At 37.3% G+C, this 14015-nt stretch overlaps 1 protein-coding gene across 1 annotated transcript in view; it reads left to right on the plus strand.

The window, feature by feature from the left end:
- IKZF3 (IKAROS family zinc finger 3) overlaps positions 1–14015 on the plus strand; it is a 90051-nt gene that overhangs the window by 6764 nt on the left and 69272 nt on the right. The window contains exons 2-3 of the mRNA XM_019507143.1: positions 8530–8583; positions 9818–9928. Coding sequence (XP_019362688.1) covers positions 8530–8583; positions 9818–9928 — 165 coding nt within the window. The remainder of the gene's footprint in view (positions 1–8529; positions 8584–9817; positions 9929–14015) is intronic.

The raw sequence follows: 14015 nt of genomic DNA on the forward strand, positions 1-14015 counted from the left end.
ATAGTCATTATTTGATCAGATCTCACAGTTGACTGGAAACTTGACTACAGACTTTGATCGTGTTGATTATCATATTTATCTGTGTTGCATTGGCATGTATAGACTGAGTTACTAAGTATATTCCATGTATTTACTGAGGTAAATTTCTTAATCTAGAAAGTATAGGAGATATATTTTTCTATTTAAAATGAAAACCAAAATATTATCCCCATTTACATAAAATTTATGTTTTCTACCATGGTATGTCCAGTTTAACATAGTTTACAGTACATAAGATTAACAGAGTGTTAAAGAGCCAGGTTATTTATAGGCCCATAGTATTTAATTTATTTTAGAAATCTACAATCTTAAATGCCTCAATTAAAAAAGAGAATAATAAAAAAAGAATGCTTCAAAAACTGGAAAAAAATGAATACAGTAGCAGCATCTCCCTGAGATTATGAAAAATACATTATTAAGGACATTGATGTAATCTAAAAAGCGAAAAGGTCTTTTTTCTTTTTTTAATAAAAGATTAAATAAGACCAAATGCTTTCTTTGGGAAGGTATTGAGATTTGAAATGCTGAATAAGGCCCATCTACCTGAACACTACATAATCTTTCTCATGTTATTAGTATTGCATACTTTTGAAGATGGAGTCTATTGGGATTTGGGAGCTAATTTTGAAGATGGAATCTATTGGCAAAAGAGTTTCCATTCAGTCTATAACAAAGACCATGATTACATATGGAGTTCTCATTGGATTCAAGGGTCACGCTATGAATTCTCAACTTTTTTAGACTCAAGACGCCTCTCTGAAAATTCCAGCTCTAAACTTTCACACGTTTTGGCTACAGAAAAATAATAAAGCAGCTCTGTTGCAAAGAACTCAAAGAACAAAACCATGGATTCCTATTAGAAATCTCTGGGTTTATCTTTTGAATTGTGTAGGTGTTTGCCCACTTAACAGTGCTAAATATTGTGTGACACCCTTAAAAGAATCTCATAATTTTGCATGGTGCCAACGTACCCTGGTTGAGAATCACTGGGGTATACTATATGGGTGTGATTGCAGGATAGAGGCCTAGACTTTTTTTTTTACCTTAGCTTTTTCTTTTGCCTGATAAAGAGTGAGTAAATAATGTTAACTATATACAGCAATAGCAAAGTTTATTGGCTTCAGGAACTGAAAAGGTTTGCAACTTGGTGTGTTAAATTGCTATTGCACCGGGAAATATAACTGGTAAAAAAGGAAATCCAACCCTTGACTGATGATGGCAGAGAGGAGGGGTCATAATAATGCCAGATACACACCTGCATTTTTGCTGTCCAGAAACATGGGATAATGTTTTATATACATATTATATTTGGAAAAAATGACAACCTATTGAGTAATTTATTCACACATTCAGTCAGTTCTACAAACTGGCCAAATAGTAAAATAAAATATACATACAGGTATATTAAAATGTCACATTATTCATTTAGTAAGTTATTTGAATATTATTTGACAAATTTTATCACTGGCAAAAATGTCAATGCTTAAGGGCTGGTCTCGCAACCAGCTGCACTTTACTTCTGCTTTGTAAATGAACACTGTGTGCCATATGCAACATATACTATTCATAGCTAAATATTCTGTAAGCATCCTATCCAACAGATCACATCCCTTGAGGTTTAGAAGGCCCTGCTATGGGTATGTAAATGTATTTTCTCTTTGTGCTGAGCACTGGGTAGAGATATTGTCTTATTCTTGGCATACAAGATAAAAGGTTCCCATACTTTTTCCTCCTAGCACACTGCATGGCACAGAGAAGGATTTGACTCAAATGTTTTACTGAAAAAAGCAGTCCAAGAAAATACTTAGAGAATATTGGAGCCTTAAGTCTATAAGGAAGACTAATGCTATATGGAAACAAAGTGCAGATTGAAGGATATAGAGGCCTGAAAAGTTTTTGAAGAGTATGGTATTAGTGAGTGGGGAAAAAACATAATTACACACGGTCATTATTATTATTTATGGTATTTATAATACTTCATTACTTCAAGGCCCAGTGACGACTAGAATCCTGTTGTGCTGAACATTGTATATGTTTAGAGGAAGTCCCGCCATTAAAGAGCTTGGATTGCAAGGGCTGGTTTATGCACACTTTGAACTACAATGTCTCTAGTGGTTTAGGAAACATTACAGTTTATATATTACAGCTCCCTAGGGTGGACAAAATTATACTATAAAGAGATGCTTAGAGTGATATAGTTTACTGAACACCACATAAAGGTGCATATAATGGTAGTAACTAACACCTTTATGTGGAATTACTGTGCCTATGCTGGGAAGATGTACTGTTTTAAATATATTGATTTCTAAGCCTATTTAGTTTTAGAAAATGTGTGTAGATATAGATCAGCCTTAATTTAAAAAAGCCTTAGGGCAACTATAACTTTGCTTTTTGAGCTGTTGGACACAGAGAACGTAGAGCAGCCATACTTACAACATGCCATGATTTAAACACTGTATATTGAGCTCTAGGGGTTTGGCCAGTGCAGAAGCTTTACACCATTTTTTGTCCAGCTGGCTTGGCCCCCTGTACAAAAAGTCCTTTTCACCACCCTTAAGTCTTCTTGATACTAAGTCAAGTTTGTCCTGTCCAAAACCTAGTGTTCATCAAGCTATCACATAAAAGGCATGCCAGATTTTGTAACCAATAGCACACAAGAGAGTCATGTGGCTAGCATCACATCCACCCACCTTTGAGAATCCAGTCTGAACAACCAGGTACCTGTTTACAGCTGGGTCAACTATGGGTAGCCTTTAGAATGACTGGAGCAAATTCACTCTTTTGGATTACAGTGGACGTATTAACTGCTCGGCTTCCTGTTGCTGGAAGAATGAAATAAAAATATAATGTAATGGGAAATAAACTGTGGTACATAAGTTATTTGTTCAGTTACAAAGTTTTGAGTCATTTAAATATCAGTATACAACAAATTAATTTACATAGTTATTATCAGTTGGCAGTTTCCAATAAGTATTGCAGTTGATGTTGGTCTATACACTATTTTGAGCCTATATATTTAGACATAAGAGGGTAAGAGAGTGACTGAATGCCTTAACTAAGGAATCCTTGCTTTTTAAGTTACATTTTTATTAAATGTAAGCCGTTTTGTATCTAGTTTTTTGGCTTTGCTTGGGATGTGACTTAATATAATGTTTACTTCTAATAAAAAATAAATAATGAAAAACATATACGTTGGATAAACCAAAGTACTCCTACCTTTTCTACCTACATTTTTATTTTTGCTGAGCTTTTTAACACCTTTCCTATAGGTGTTAGGGTGACTTTAAAATAAAAATTTAAGTTTCAAAAAAACAAATTCTTGCTGTGGTTAGAATTTGTAATTTGTTTTTATTTCCACCGTTGATGGTTTCAGGTAAAATAGGTTTCTCTGAAAGAGTTTATGAGATGAAAATGGAAATTCACCTTTCTTAATTTATTGTTTACAATGAAATTTTGCTAGCGACTATTTACATAATTGGAAAATTAGCCACATATAGAGTAATTAGGTATACTCATTGCTAAGTGAGACTATTTGGAGAATTTGCATTATTTCCAGCTTCTGAAAACGGTAAAGAAAATCACAGAAAGACCTACAGGTCAGTGGAATTTCTCCCATAAAGAATCATAAATTCACATGATGTTTATGAAGGCTGGATTTTTCTTTTGGATTTGATAGAGTTTAATGATACATACATGTAATCCTGCCCAATGATTCCTTTTTGACAACATTGCAAGAGAAATTTAGGATCACAAGTTACTCCAAAAAAGTTATTGGAAAAATATGTTACATAGTTTGCATTAAGAGCAGCCTGTTTTAGATAATAGATTGATTACCTTTGTCTGCTGATGCATTCACCCACTTTTGGTCAAAATTGTGTATTTCTTTTTTTAAGGGTCTGTAATAAAAAAGTGCAGAAGACATGCAAAGCCGATAATCTGTACTGTTCATACTTGTGAAAATGAGAATTAGAGATGATTGTTTTGCAGTGTAGAAAACATGACATTTCATATTTCTGTGACCTACACTGTAAATCTGGGGGATTTTTTTCAGTATTAATAAAAAGTTTTATTAAATATTTATATTGCTATCGTACTAATGGTCTCAAATAGTTTGGGCTTCAGTGTGGTAGGTGCTCTACAAACATAATAATTAACAACTCGCCTCATTCCTTTTGAGGCCCATCAAGAACTAAGAATACCATTTCATTTTATTTAAGCCAACATGTTATTAATCTCTGCAGCTATGAAAGAATTAGAATCAAATTAAAGCCAAGGAGTAGAAACTCAGGGCAATATGTTTGGAGAAAGTTATTTTGTAAAAATTCTGTGCACGAACAAGCAATTTGCATAAAGTTTCCCTTTATGTTATTCTCTTATTGGCAACTATTTAAGTTTTATGGAAGTAAACTATTTAGCCTGTTTAAATAACTGATGATCAGCATAGCAAGTGGTTATTTGCCTTCAGCACCTACCACTTTCCATGAACTTTTCCCTAATGGTTGTTCTTTGGAAGATGTCTTCCTTGAAAGTCTTTGATGTCAACAGGACATCATGTGTAAGTACTTAAGATGGCAGAAAACCAATGCAAATACTGTCTCATACAATTAAGTGAAGTGCTTTATTTTTCATGATGTCTTTATTGAACTAACTGTATAGTTAGGAGAGATGGTGGGCAAGCTTTTGGACAAGGTGCCCTTCTTCAGGGACATTCTTTTCTCAGGGATCTGAAGAAGGGCACTTTGTGCCTGAAACCTTATCTAACGTCTCTGTAAACCAGTGGTTTTCAACCTTTTCTTTTTCATTTGCAGACCCCTAAAGAGTTTTGAATAGAAGTGTGGACCCCTTTGGAAATTTCAAAGGGCAGTGAGGACCCCTTTGGATTCTAATTGTGGGAATTCACATACTTTCGACTGATGATGGTAAACTTGCATGGACCCCTTAGATATAGTCTGTGGACCCCCAGGGGCCACAGATCACAGATTGAAAACCTGGTTCAATAAAAGGGTTTCACTAAAATCTTTTCATCTCACATAGTTCCTTGCCTGTCACTGTTCCAACTCTCATACAGTGAAGTACTTCAGGACAACTCTTTTATGTTTAGTTCTAAAGTATAAGATTTTAATTCAGACGTTTTAGAATAAAACATTATTTTCTAAAAAAAAATTAATTCAAATCCTCTTCCAGTAAAAAAAAAAATGCTTTTCTTTTCATTCAGGCCCATTTCAGATAATTTTTCTCATGTAGAAAAGTTCTTAAGGGCATGCTTAAGTTCTTTCCTAGATTGCAGCCTCAGACATTTGGAAGACCTTTTTCTGCAGTGCGCAGCATTTTTTCAGAGTACTGTCGCACTACATATACACATGATCAGGCTTTTAGAATATTAGATTACCGAGATGTGACTGTTCATAGGAGATAAAAGAAGGGACTTTATTGAGATGGAGATTACTTTTTGTGTTTAAGAATTTTATTATGACATCTTTGTTTTCATGGCTGTGTCCACTTTAGTACTTATATAGGGAATTCAAGAAACCTTAAGAAGGGTGAAAAAAGAGGGGAAGAATAGTTATGGTCAGGATTAAGGATCAGTACTCCTTGGGCTGTTTGACTTTTAGACTGAGTTTTTGTATGGCCTTGGACAGATCACTTAACTTTTTTCTATATCTAAATTTCTCCCACCTGTAAACTGTGCATAATGACAATTAGCCACTTTACAAGGAGTTGAAAGATTTAATGTTTGTAAAGCATTTTAAAATCTTTTGTTAACACAGGTTATGGAAGTGCCATCTTTCTGAGAGAAGAGGAAAATTCTGTTTTTTAATTCTAGGATTAAATTCTCGTAAGCAGACCATGTGGCTTAACTGCTATAGAATTTAGTGGCATAATTCCCATTAACTTAAATGGGAGAAGAGATTGGCTGACACTAGGGATATCTACACATGCATCAGTGCGCCATAGTTACTGCACGTGAAGTTTAGTACTTGTACTAACTGAATGAGCAATAACTGATGCTACTACGCAGTAGCACCAGTGCGCACCTTTTTAGTGATGCTAATGCATAGTAGACAAATTCTACTGCACATTAGCCCAATAGCAAGGCTTTTGCCGTGATGGTCTAATGTACAGTACAATTAGTCTATTGCATATTTAGTGCCTCATATAGATGTGCCCACTGGCTGCTTTTGTTAATCCTCCTCCATTTTTTTGCTAATTACTGCCAGTTAGTTGATTAAAGAAACTAAAAACATACAAGATTACTTATACCAATATTTGAGCAATGAGAGGTTAATGTGCATTTAGGAGAGAAAAAAGTCCAAAGTTTTTAATGTCTTTAAGAGGCAAGTTTTGTGTGCCTCTTTGCCTTTAAGAGGCTTTTTTTTCTTTTATCTTGTTGGCTATATCAGCCAGGGACACAATCACATAGATTTTTTAGGATAACTTCATGTAGTCACTAGGCACTTTTTTTTTTCTTTTTAGTTACCCAAGTTTTATATCCTGGTGTTGCAGAGACCACAAAAATGTTCCATAAATGACATTAGTAAAGATAGATAATTAGGGGGTAAATGTCAGTAGTGGTTAACACCTCACTGCCACTATATGTCTATTTTTGTTATGTAACTGTTAGGAATAAGTTTTATGAGCTCTAGAGCTGTTGTTTTATTATGTATGAAGACAACATAAAATGTTCTGTTATGCAAAGTAGAAGATAAAGACCTAAAAGAATATACAAAAAAGAAAAGATCAATATAATATCAACAAAATATTGTGGGTTGTCATGACAGCACAGGCATTTGACAACTATTATATTATATTATATTATATTATATTATATTATATTATATTATATTATATTGATTGAAAATCCTAGCCTGGATAGATTAATGTGAAGTCAATGCCTACGGTTAGGCTCCACATTTAGGCAGATAATTAGGGCTTGCAAGTAGCACTCATTGACTTCAATGTGTGTTCGGTGGTTTTGGAAATCTGGCTACATGTATAGGTTCTTAAATAGGAAGCTGAATTTTGTTTTTATTTTTTACTCATCTCTCTTTCAGAATTCAGATATAAGGATTAGTTTGTTCTACCTTGGGCATCTTGGTGGAACATGCCCAGGGTGTAAACATGAGATGTTTACTGAAGAGCAGACGAAGTGGCTGGTTCCCTATTAGGCTGGAGTAAATTAAATAACTCTGAAGCAGGATAGTACTTGTATTTATACTATTTACAAGTACTGTCCTGCTGTGGAATTTTTAACTCTGCAGCAGCACACGTTTAGGTGCTGCTTGGCTGGCTGGGGCATGAGGGTGCTTCAGTGCAGGGGGTGCCTGCTGGCTAGCCTTGCACTGAAGCATACTCATGCCCCAGCCAGCTCCTCTGGAGCACATTGAGCTGGGGAGAACAGTCCCAGGTTGGCAGGCTGGGCCCTCTGGGACCTCTGTCAGCTGGGGCTGCTCCAACCCAGCTCGGTGTGCTGCACTCCTAGGTGCACATTCATATGGTGTGCCTGGGAGCAATAAACTCTGGAGGAATAAGCTCCAGAGTTAATTCATGTGCATCAGTTCCCCTCTGAGTGCATCTACATATTCAATTAATACAAAGCAATAAACTCCAGAACAGCTTGAGCTGAAGTAAACTACTCTTCAGCACAGCATTTGCATGTATACCTGGGACAGCAGCAATTTGATCCAGGGCAGACCAGACCTAGGATGTCAGGGGGAACGGGGGGTCAGCCCCAGGTTCTGGCTGGTGGTACTGGGTGGCAGAGGGGCTGGTTGGGACATGAGGGTGATGAAAGTGCAGAGCCATGTGGGTAGGCAGGGATGCAGGAGTTTGGTTCGCGGTTGACTGGACACAATCTATGGCTGTGGTCAGCATCCACATGTGCATTTGATCACAGTTACTTACCCCACCATAAGATAGTACTGTCCCTAACAGTACTATCTTATGACAGTGTTAATCAGTTTACTGCAGCCTAATAGCATCAGGCATGTAGATGGTGACACTTAACTCTGCAACTAATTAGTCTACTCTGCAGTTAAGTACACATGTAAATGCAGTCCCTTAAAACCCAAATGATGTAGCAAAATCAATATTGGATTTTTCCTTGTTATTAAAGAAATTCACAAGTATTTAGCACTCTGACTTTTAGAAAACCCTACCACACACAACTACTTTCATTAAGCTGAGTTCACAAAGCACAAGATGATGTTTTCAGTTAAAACTTTGGCTAATTGACTCTTGAATACTCAGACTACAGAAAGAGGAATGCAGCTGGTTTGGACAGGTAACAATGGTCAAACTACAGAAAAGGAATTTGTATAATTTTAGAAATTCCACTTGATAAAAATAATTTTGGTGACTCTTTTGGAGTTTTGATCTTTTAGTTTTGCTGTTCAGCTTAGTGCCAATGTGCTATAAAATTACAATTTTTATAAAATGTGGATGATTTAAAAAAATGTAAAAAACTAACAATGCATTTTATGTCTTTTTCAGATACACAGTCAGGTATGGACCTAAGTAATTCTCAGGAACAGCAAATGGCTACAGGTACTCTATTCCTCCCTTACATATATTAATCTGAAACCGATACACTGGCCTTCTTGCCATAATTATAAACAGTGAAGTAGCTAATAGTGTTGATGTTTAAGAGTTTGATTTTTTTTTTTCAAAGGCATCTAATTGCCTTAGATGCACAAGTTCCACTGACTTCAGTGAGGCTACTCACATTGTTCAATGTAGGCATGTGCTTAACTTCTTTTCTGCATTTGGACAAGAAAGCTCTGCATCTTGGAAAAGGGCATCCCAGATGGACCTGCTGCATTTTGTAATGATTTTTTTTATGCTCTCTTCAAAGTTCTTGCTTGTTTACTTTCTAATTCATAAAATTCAGTAATTCACTATAGGACTCCCAGTCAATAGGGTGCATTATGAAGGCCTTGCCATATTTCTATATAATTACAATATATCAAGTACACATTCATACCGCTTTCATCCTGACTCAAAAAAAGCACCAGAATAATTCATAAGATCATAGAAAAGTAGGGCTGGAAGGAACCTTAAGAGGTCATTTAGTCCAAACCCCTGCTGGAGGCAGGATCATCCTTATCCAAACCATCCTATAATCCATTGTCGAATCTATTAGTAAAACTACACAGCCAACCCTGACATGAGGCATAACACCCTAACCTGTCACAGGTAAGGCAGGGGGACAACAGTGTCCAATGTCCTGCTGCTATAAAGGCTGTTTAAAATATACTTGAGAGATCCAAGGAAGAGAGCCACTTCCTTCACTACAGTGAAAGGCAACCCCCACACTTCCCCAACAGTTTCCACCAACCTAAGCATGGGGTAAAATTCCTTCCTAATCCCAAATATGGTAGTCAGTCTAACCCTGAGCATAGGGGCAGCACTCCCTAGCCAGGAGCCTCCGGATTTAAGTCTGAGCAGGAGCATTGGGTCACCTAAATAAATTAAATCTGAACAAAAGAATTATAGGTGTATACTTATGGGTGTATATTTATGGCATAGGTGTTTGGTTGTCGTTTTAGCAAAGTGTTATTTTTCTGAGGGACTTATTCCCCGATCTGCCATTGCCTCAGTGTGTGACTAAAAGCAAATCATTTCAGCTATGTTGCAATGCCACCCATCACTAATAAGGGTACTAATATTAAACATTTTGATAATTGTTTAAAGTTTGCAAAGTGTATTGAGATAATCACATGAAAAATGCTCTTAAAGAATCAGTCATTAATTGCTGTTATTTAACATTTCCTTTCTTCAGAAGGACAGGAAGTATTGACAGACTGTAATTCAAACAAATCCCGGGATGTGGAAAATATGGATAAAGGGGAAGACATGAAGGAGCATAGTCAACCTAATGAAGAAGCAGGAGGTAAATTGAGGATCATATAATGAAAACTGATAGTTCAAGATTTCCTTCTTGTATTTAGTTATTTGAAGCTTCCATATAGATCAGAGGCCCATTTTGCCTGCATCCTGTATAAAACTAGAAATATGAGTTTTGATGTTTCAACACTTTACCAGATATTCTTCAGGTGATATGCAAAACAGAAGAACTACTGAAATTTTCCATTAACCAATTCCATGCACAGATTGTACACAGTGCACTTATATACATTCATGCAACATATACAATAAGGTTCATTCTCAGATAAATACTATTTGCATTTAATAAATGGTGTCATATAGATTTAATTTATTATTTAGCAGTGGCAGCACAGGCTGGTAGTTGGTGGCGGCAGCCACTGTGTGGAAGCTTCTCCCTCACCCTCCCCCAGCTCCTGGGAGGTGGTGGTGCGTGGCGCTTCATCCCCACCATCCCCCTGTCATTCTTGATGGGCAATTTGCTAGTAATGTATAAAAGTCAGTAATTCACTATGGGACTTGCAGTTATTAGGGTGCATTAAGTAATTACAGTGCAGTAAGTTTTTAGTACCTGTTTTAACAGGTACTAACTTCATGCACTGTAATTGGTGCTACTGTGCAGTAGCACAGGTGCTTTCACCATGATGTGCTAATATGCAGTAGGGTTAGTTTAATGCACTTCTAGCATCTTGTGTAGACATGCCCATAATATGCTATTTGCACAATCAAAACCTATTATATACATGCAGTAAATAATAAATACTGATAAGACAGGAAGTTTTATGTTGTTGAATGTCACAGAGGGCACATCTACCCAAGATGCTAGAAGCGCAATAGATTAATTCTACTGTGCATTAATATGTCACAGCAAAGGTCGTGCTAATGCGCAGTAGAATTAGCATCATGTAAAAGAAGTGTGCCTGTGCTACTGTGCAGTAGTGCCAGTTACAGTGCATTAAGTTAGTACCTCATATTATAAGTACTAAACTTAATTAGTTCTAAGTTTGGCACTTTAATGCATGTATAGACATGCCCAAAGTTTCAGATAATGAAATGTATGATTGACTTACCTGACTTTTTTTATTTTGGTAACACAATGTGGAATCATTCACACAAAGATGGGATTTTATTATTGAAAATCATGCACTGGAATGCTTTTGGAAAAAAGTAGTTTGTACATAAAAAGTCAGATGTGCTACGAGGACACTGAATATTAATATTACTAAGCTAACTGTATCAGCTTGGATTAGTACAATGAAGTTCACTAAAGAACGAATAGATTATTCCAAACTCTAAGGGAAAGGCAACCTTTCCAAATCTCAAAATATTGTGCACAGTGGGCACATCTACGTGAGCAGCTTAGTGCGCATAATGGTGGTAGCCTAATAACACTGCACAGTAGTGTGCTGGGCAAAAACCGTGCTAATACACTACTGCGCAGTAGGGGTGCGCAAAGCGAGCCCTATTTGATTCAGATTTGGCCTGAATTGGGAACAGTGATTCAATTTCACTGATTCGGATTACTGTCCCTAATTTGATTTGGCCGAATCCTAATTTGAAGATTCAATGCTGATTCAGACATAGACACAGCTTTAAAAATTTTTCTACATACCTTGAGTTAACAGGCGTGGCTTGTGAACGCTGCAATACTGGGGCATATGGAGTGTCCCACAGGAGTGCTGGGGGGCCCTCCACATGCTCACCAGCAAACCCGGAAGTGGACCCTAAGTATTTGTGGTCCACTTCTGGTATTGCTGGGGACCATGTGGGGGGGGACCCCTGTGCCCCCAGCTCAGCGATCCGCCATAGGTACCCCGGGTGCTGCCCCAGACCCAGGAGGCACCAGTCACTGAGCTGGAGGTATAGAGGGGGGGCCTCCCTGCGTGGTCCCCAGCAGACCCAGAAGTGGACTGGAAGTGCTTCTGGTCCACTTCTGGGTCTGCTGCTGAGCACACTTGGGAGATCCCCATGCTTCTGTGAGACATTCCATGTGCCCCAGCATCGCAGCACTCACGATCCCCTGCTACCTAGAGGTATGTAGAAAAAACATTTAAAGCTGTCTCTGTCTGAATCTCTGAATCTTTCTGAATCTCTCCCAATTGATTCAGAGGGTTCCAATTTGATTCAGAGAGATTGAAGGGTCCTCTGATTTGATTCAAATCGGGCTGAATTTCCACCAAATTGAGTTAGGGACCAAAGCTTTGCACAGCCGTGCTGCACAGTAGTATTAGGCTACTGTGCAGTAAGTGTCACTAAAAAGCCATGCACTGGCGTTACTGTGCAGTAACTGTAGTTACTGTGCATTTAGTTTAGTACTTCATTAAGCAAGTAATAAATTAAATGCATAGTAACTACTGCACATTAATGAACATGTAGACACACCTAGTTATCCTTTCCCTACAGTTGCTGGGTATAGAACAAGTGGATCAATTTTAGGTTTTTAATCTCAATAAATATAAACAATGTTTTCTATGCACCTTTTGGGGATGGTACAAATATGAGCAGAAATGCACAGGGATTTTGCATAAATATGTGTATTGCTATTTTCAAATTGTTGCAGCCTCTTCACTGTAGTATCTGTGCACTAATAAGCTAAACAAGATAAAAGAAGCAGCCTTTAGGTAACCTGTCAGGGTGTAGCCCAAGGATTTGCAAATATGCATGTGTGAGAGAAGGCGAGCCCTTGAAATACATCCCTTTATTTAAAACTTCATAAACTGAAATCACAGCATTAATAAACATTCCAGTTACTCTAAGTTGAGCATGTCATTTATGTGAGTTCTTGACCACAGACCGTGAAAAATGCTGCTTGGCAGAGGATGTGGTAATATATACTGAGGAAAAGGCTTTTTTTGTTTTTTTGTTTTTTTTGTTTTTTACTGGTTTCACATTACCTTTCAAATATAGCATGTCCATGGAATGGTACTAGTATCAAGATAAATTATTCCTGTGGCTTTGGTTGATAGTTTTTGAGCAAAGAATTGCATAATTCATGCCAATTTTAAATATTGCCTCTGAATTGGTCAGCCACATGAATAAAGTTAGGCATTATCTGTATTTTATATAATATGAATGTAACAAATTAGATTAAAATGAGACATTTTAACTTTTACAGCATTAAAAAAATATAAATTTAGAGCTAAGCCCTATTTCAATTTCACCCACATAAGTAGCACGTAAGTAGCCATCTAATGGCAATTATATCTCTTACACATTGCATTTCACATACCTACACTTGCCTTACATCTCCTTTCTTAACATGTTCAGTAAGATATACTATGGCTGCATGCATGCATTGGCACATGTTTAACAGTGCATTAATCACAAAACATTAGTTGCAGAAAAACTATGACTAGTGGGAGGGAGAGCTGTTCTACTTTTAGCCCACTAGCCTAGCAGTAATGGCACTTGTCCATGGTGTAGGGGACCCAGACTCTAGATCCCTTTCAATCAGAGGGGTTTTAAATTTAAATTTCTCACTTCCCAGAACTAGCCCATGGGGTAGGTACTTTCTAGAACAATCAAGTTCTGTTTTTGAAGTTGGCCTACTGAGAAGCTGGAGGGGAAGATATATGGGTTCAGGAGGAAAAGAACAAGCCAGAGGAATGATGGCTCAGTGAAGAGAAGAGCCAACTAGAGGGAGGGTGGCAATTGCCCTCTTGGGGTGGAGTTCTGTTTCTATCTCTGGCCCTTGCCTCTGATAGGTCAGAAATTATCCTAATGTTTTATCTATTTTAATGAATATTAAATGCAAGGTGCAATGGGCCACCTTCAGTAGGAAGACTGAATAATGCTCTGGACATTGTTTAGCCTATACAGTGATGGTTAGAGCTTTTTGCTAGGAAGCATGTTACAAGTTCAACCCCTCTAGTTAAAACATGGAAGGGTTTCTCCTCCCTGCACCTTTCCAGTATTTATACACAGTACACATTCCCAAAATTCAAACTGATTAAGATGCCATAAATTACTATTGTGAGGCAATGGAAGTGCTGCTTAGGCTTGTGAAGATGAAACAGGATTTAACCTTCAGTGCTTAACTAGTGAAAGGGTTCAGACTAACTGCCTTAAAGACAGAAGTCCTCCATTTATCCAGG

The sequence above is a fragment of the Gavialis gangeticus genome, unplaced genomic scaffold (assembly GCF_001723915.1).
Source record: "Gavialis gangeticus isolate Ggan-Ray unplaced genomic scaffold, GavGan_comp1, whole genome shotgun sequence".
Taxonomy (NCBI): domain Eukaryota; kingdom Metazoa; phylum Chordata; order Crocodylia; family Gavialidae; genus Gavialis; species Gavialis gangeticus.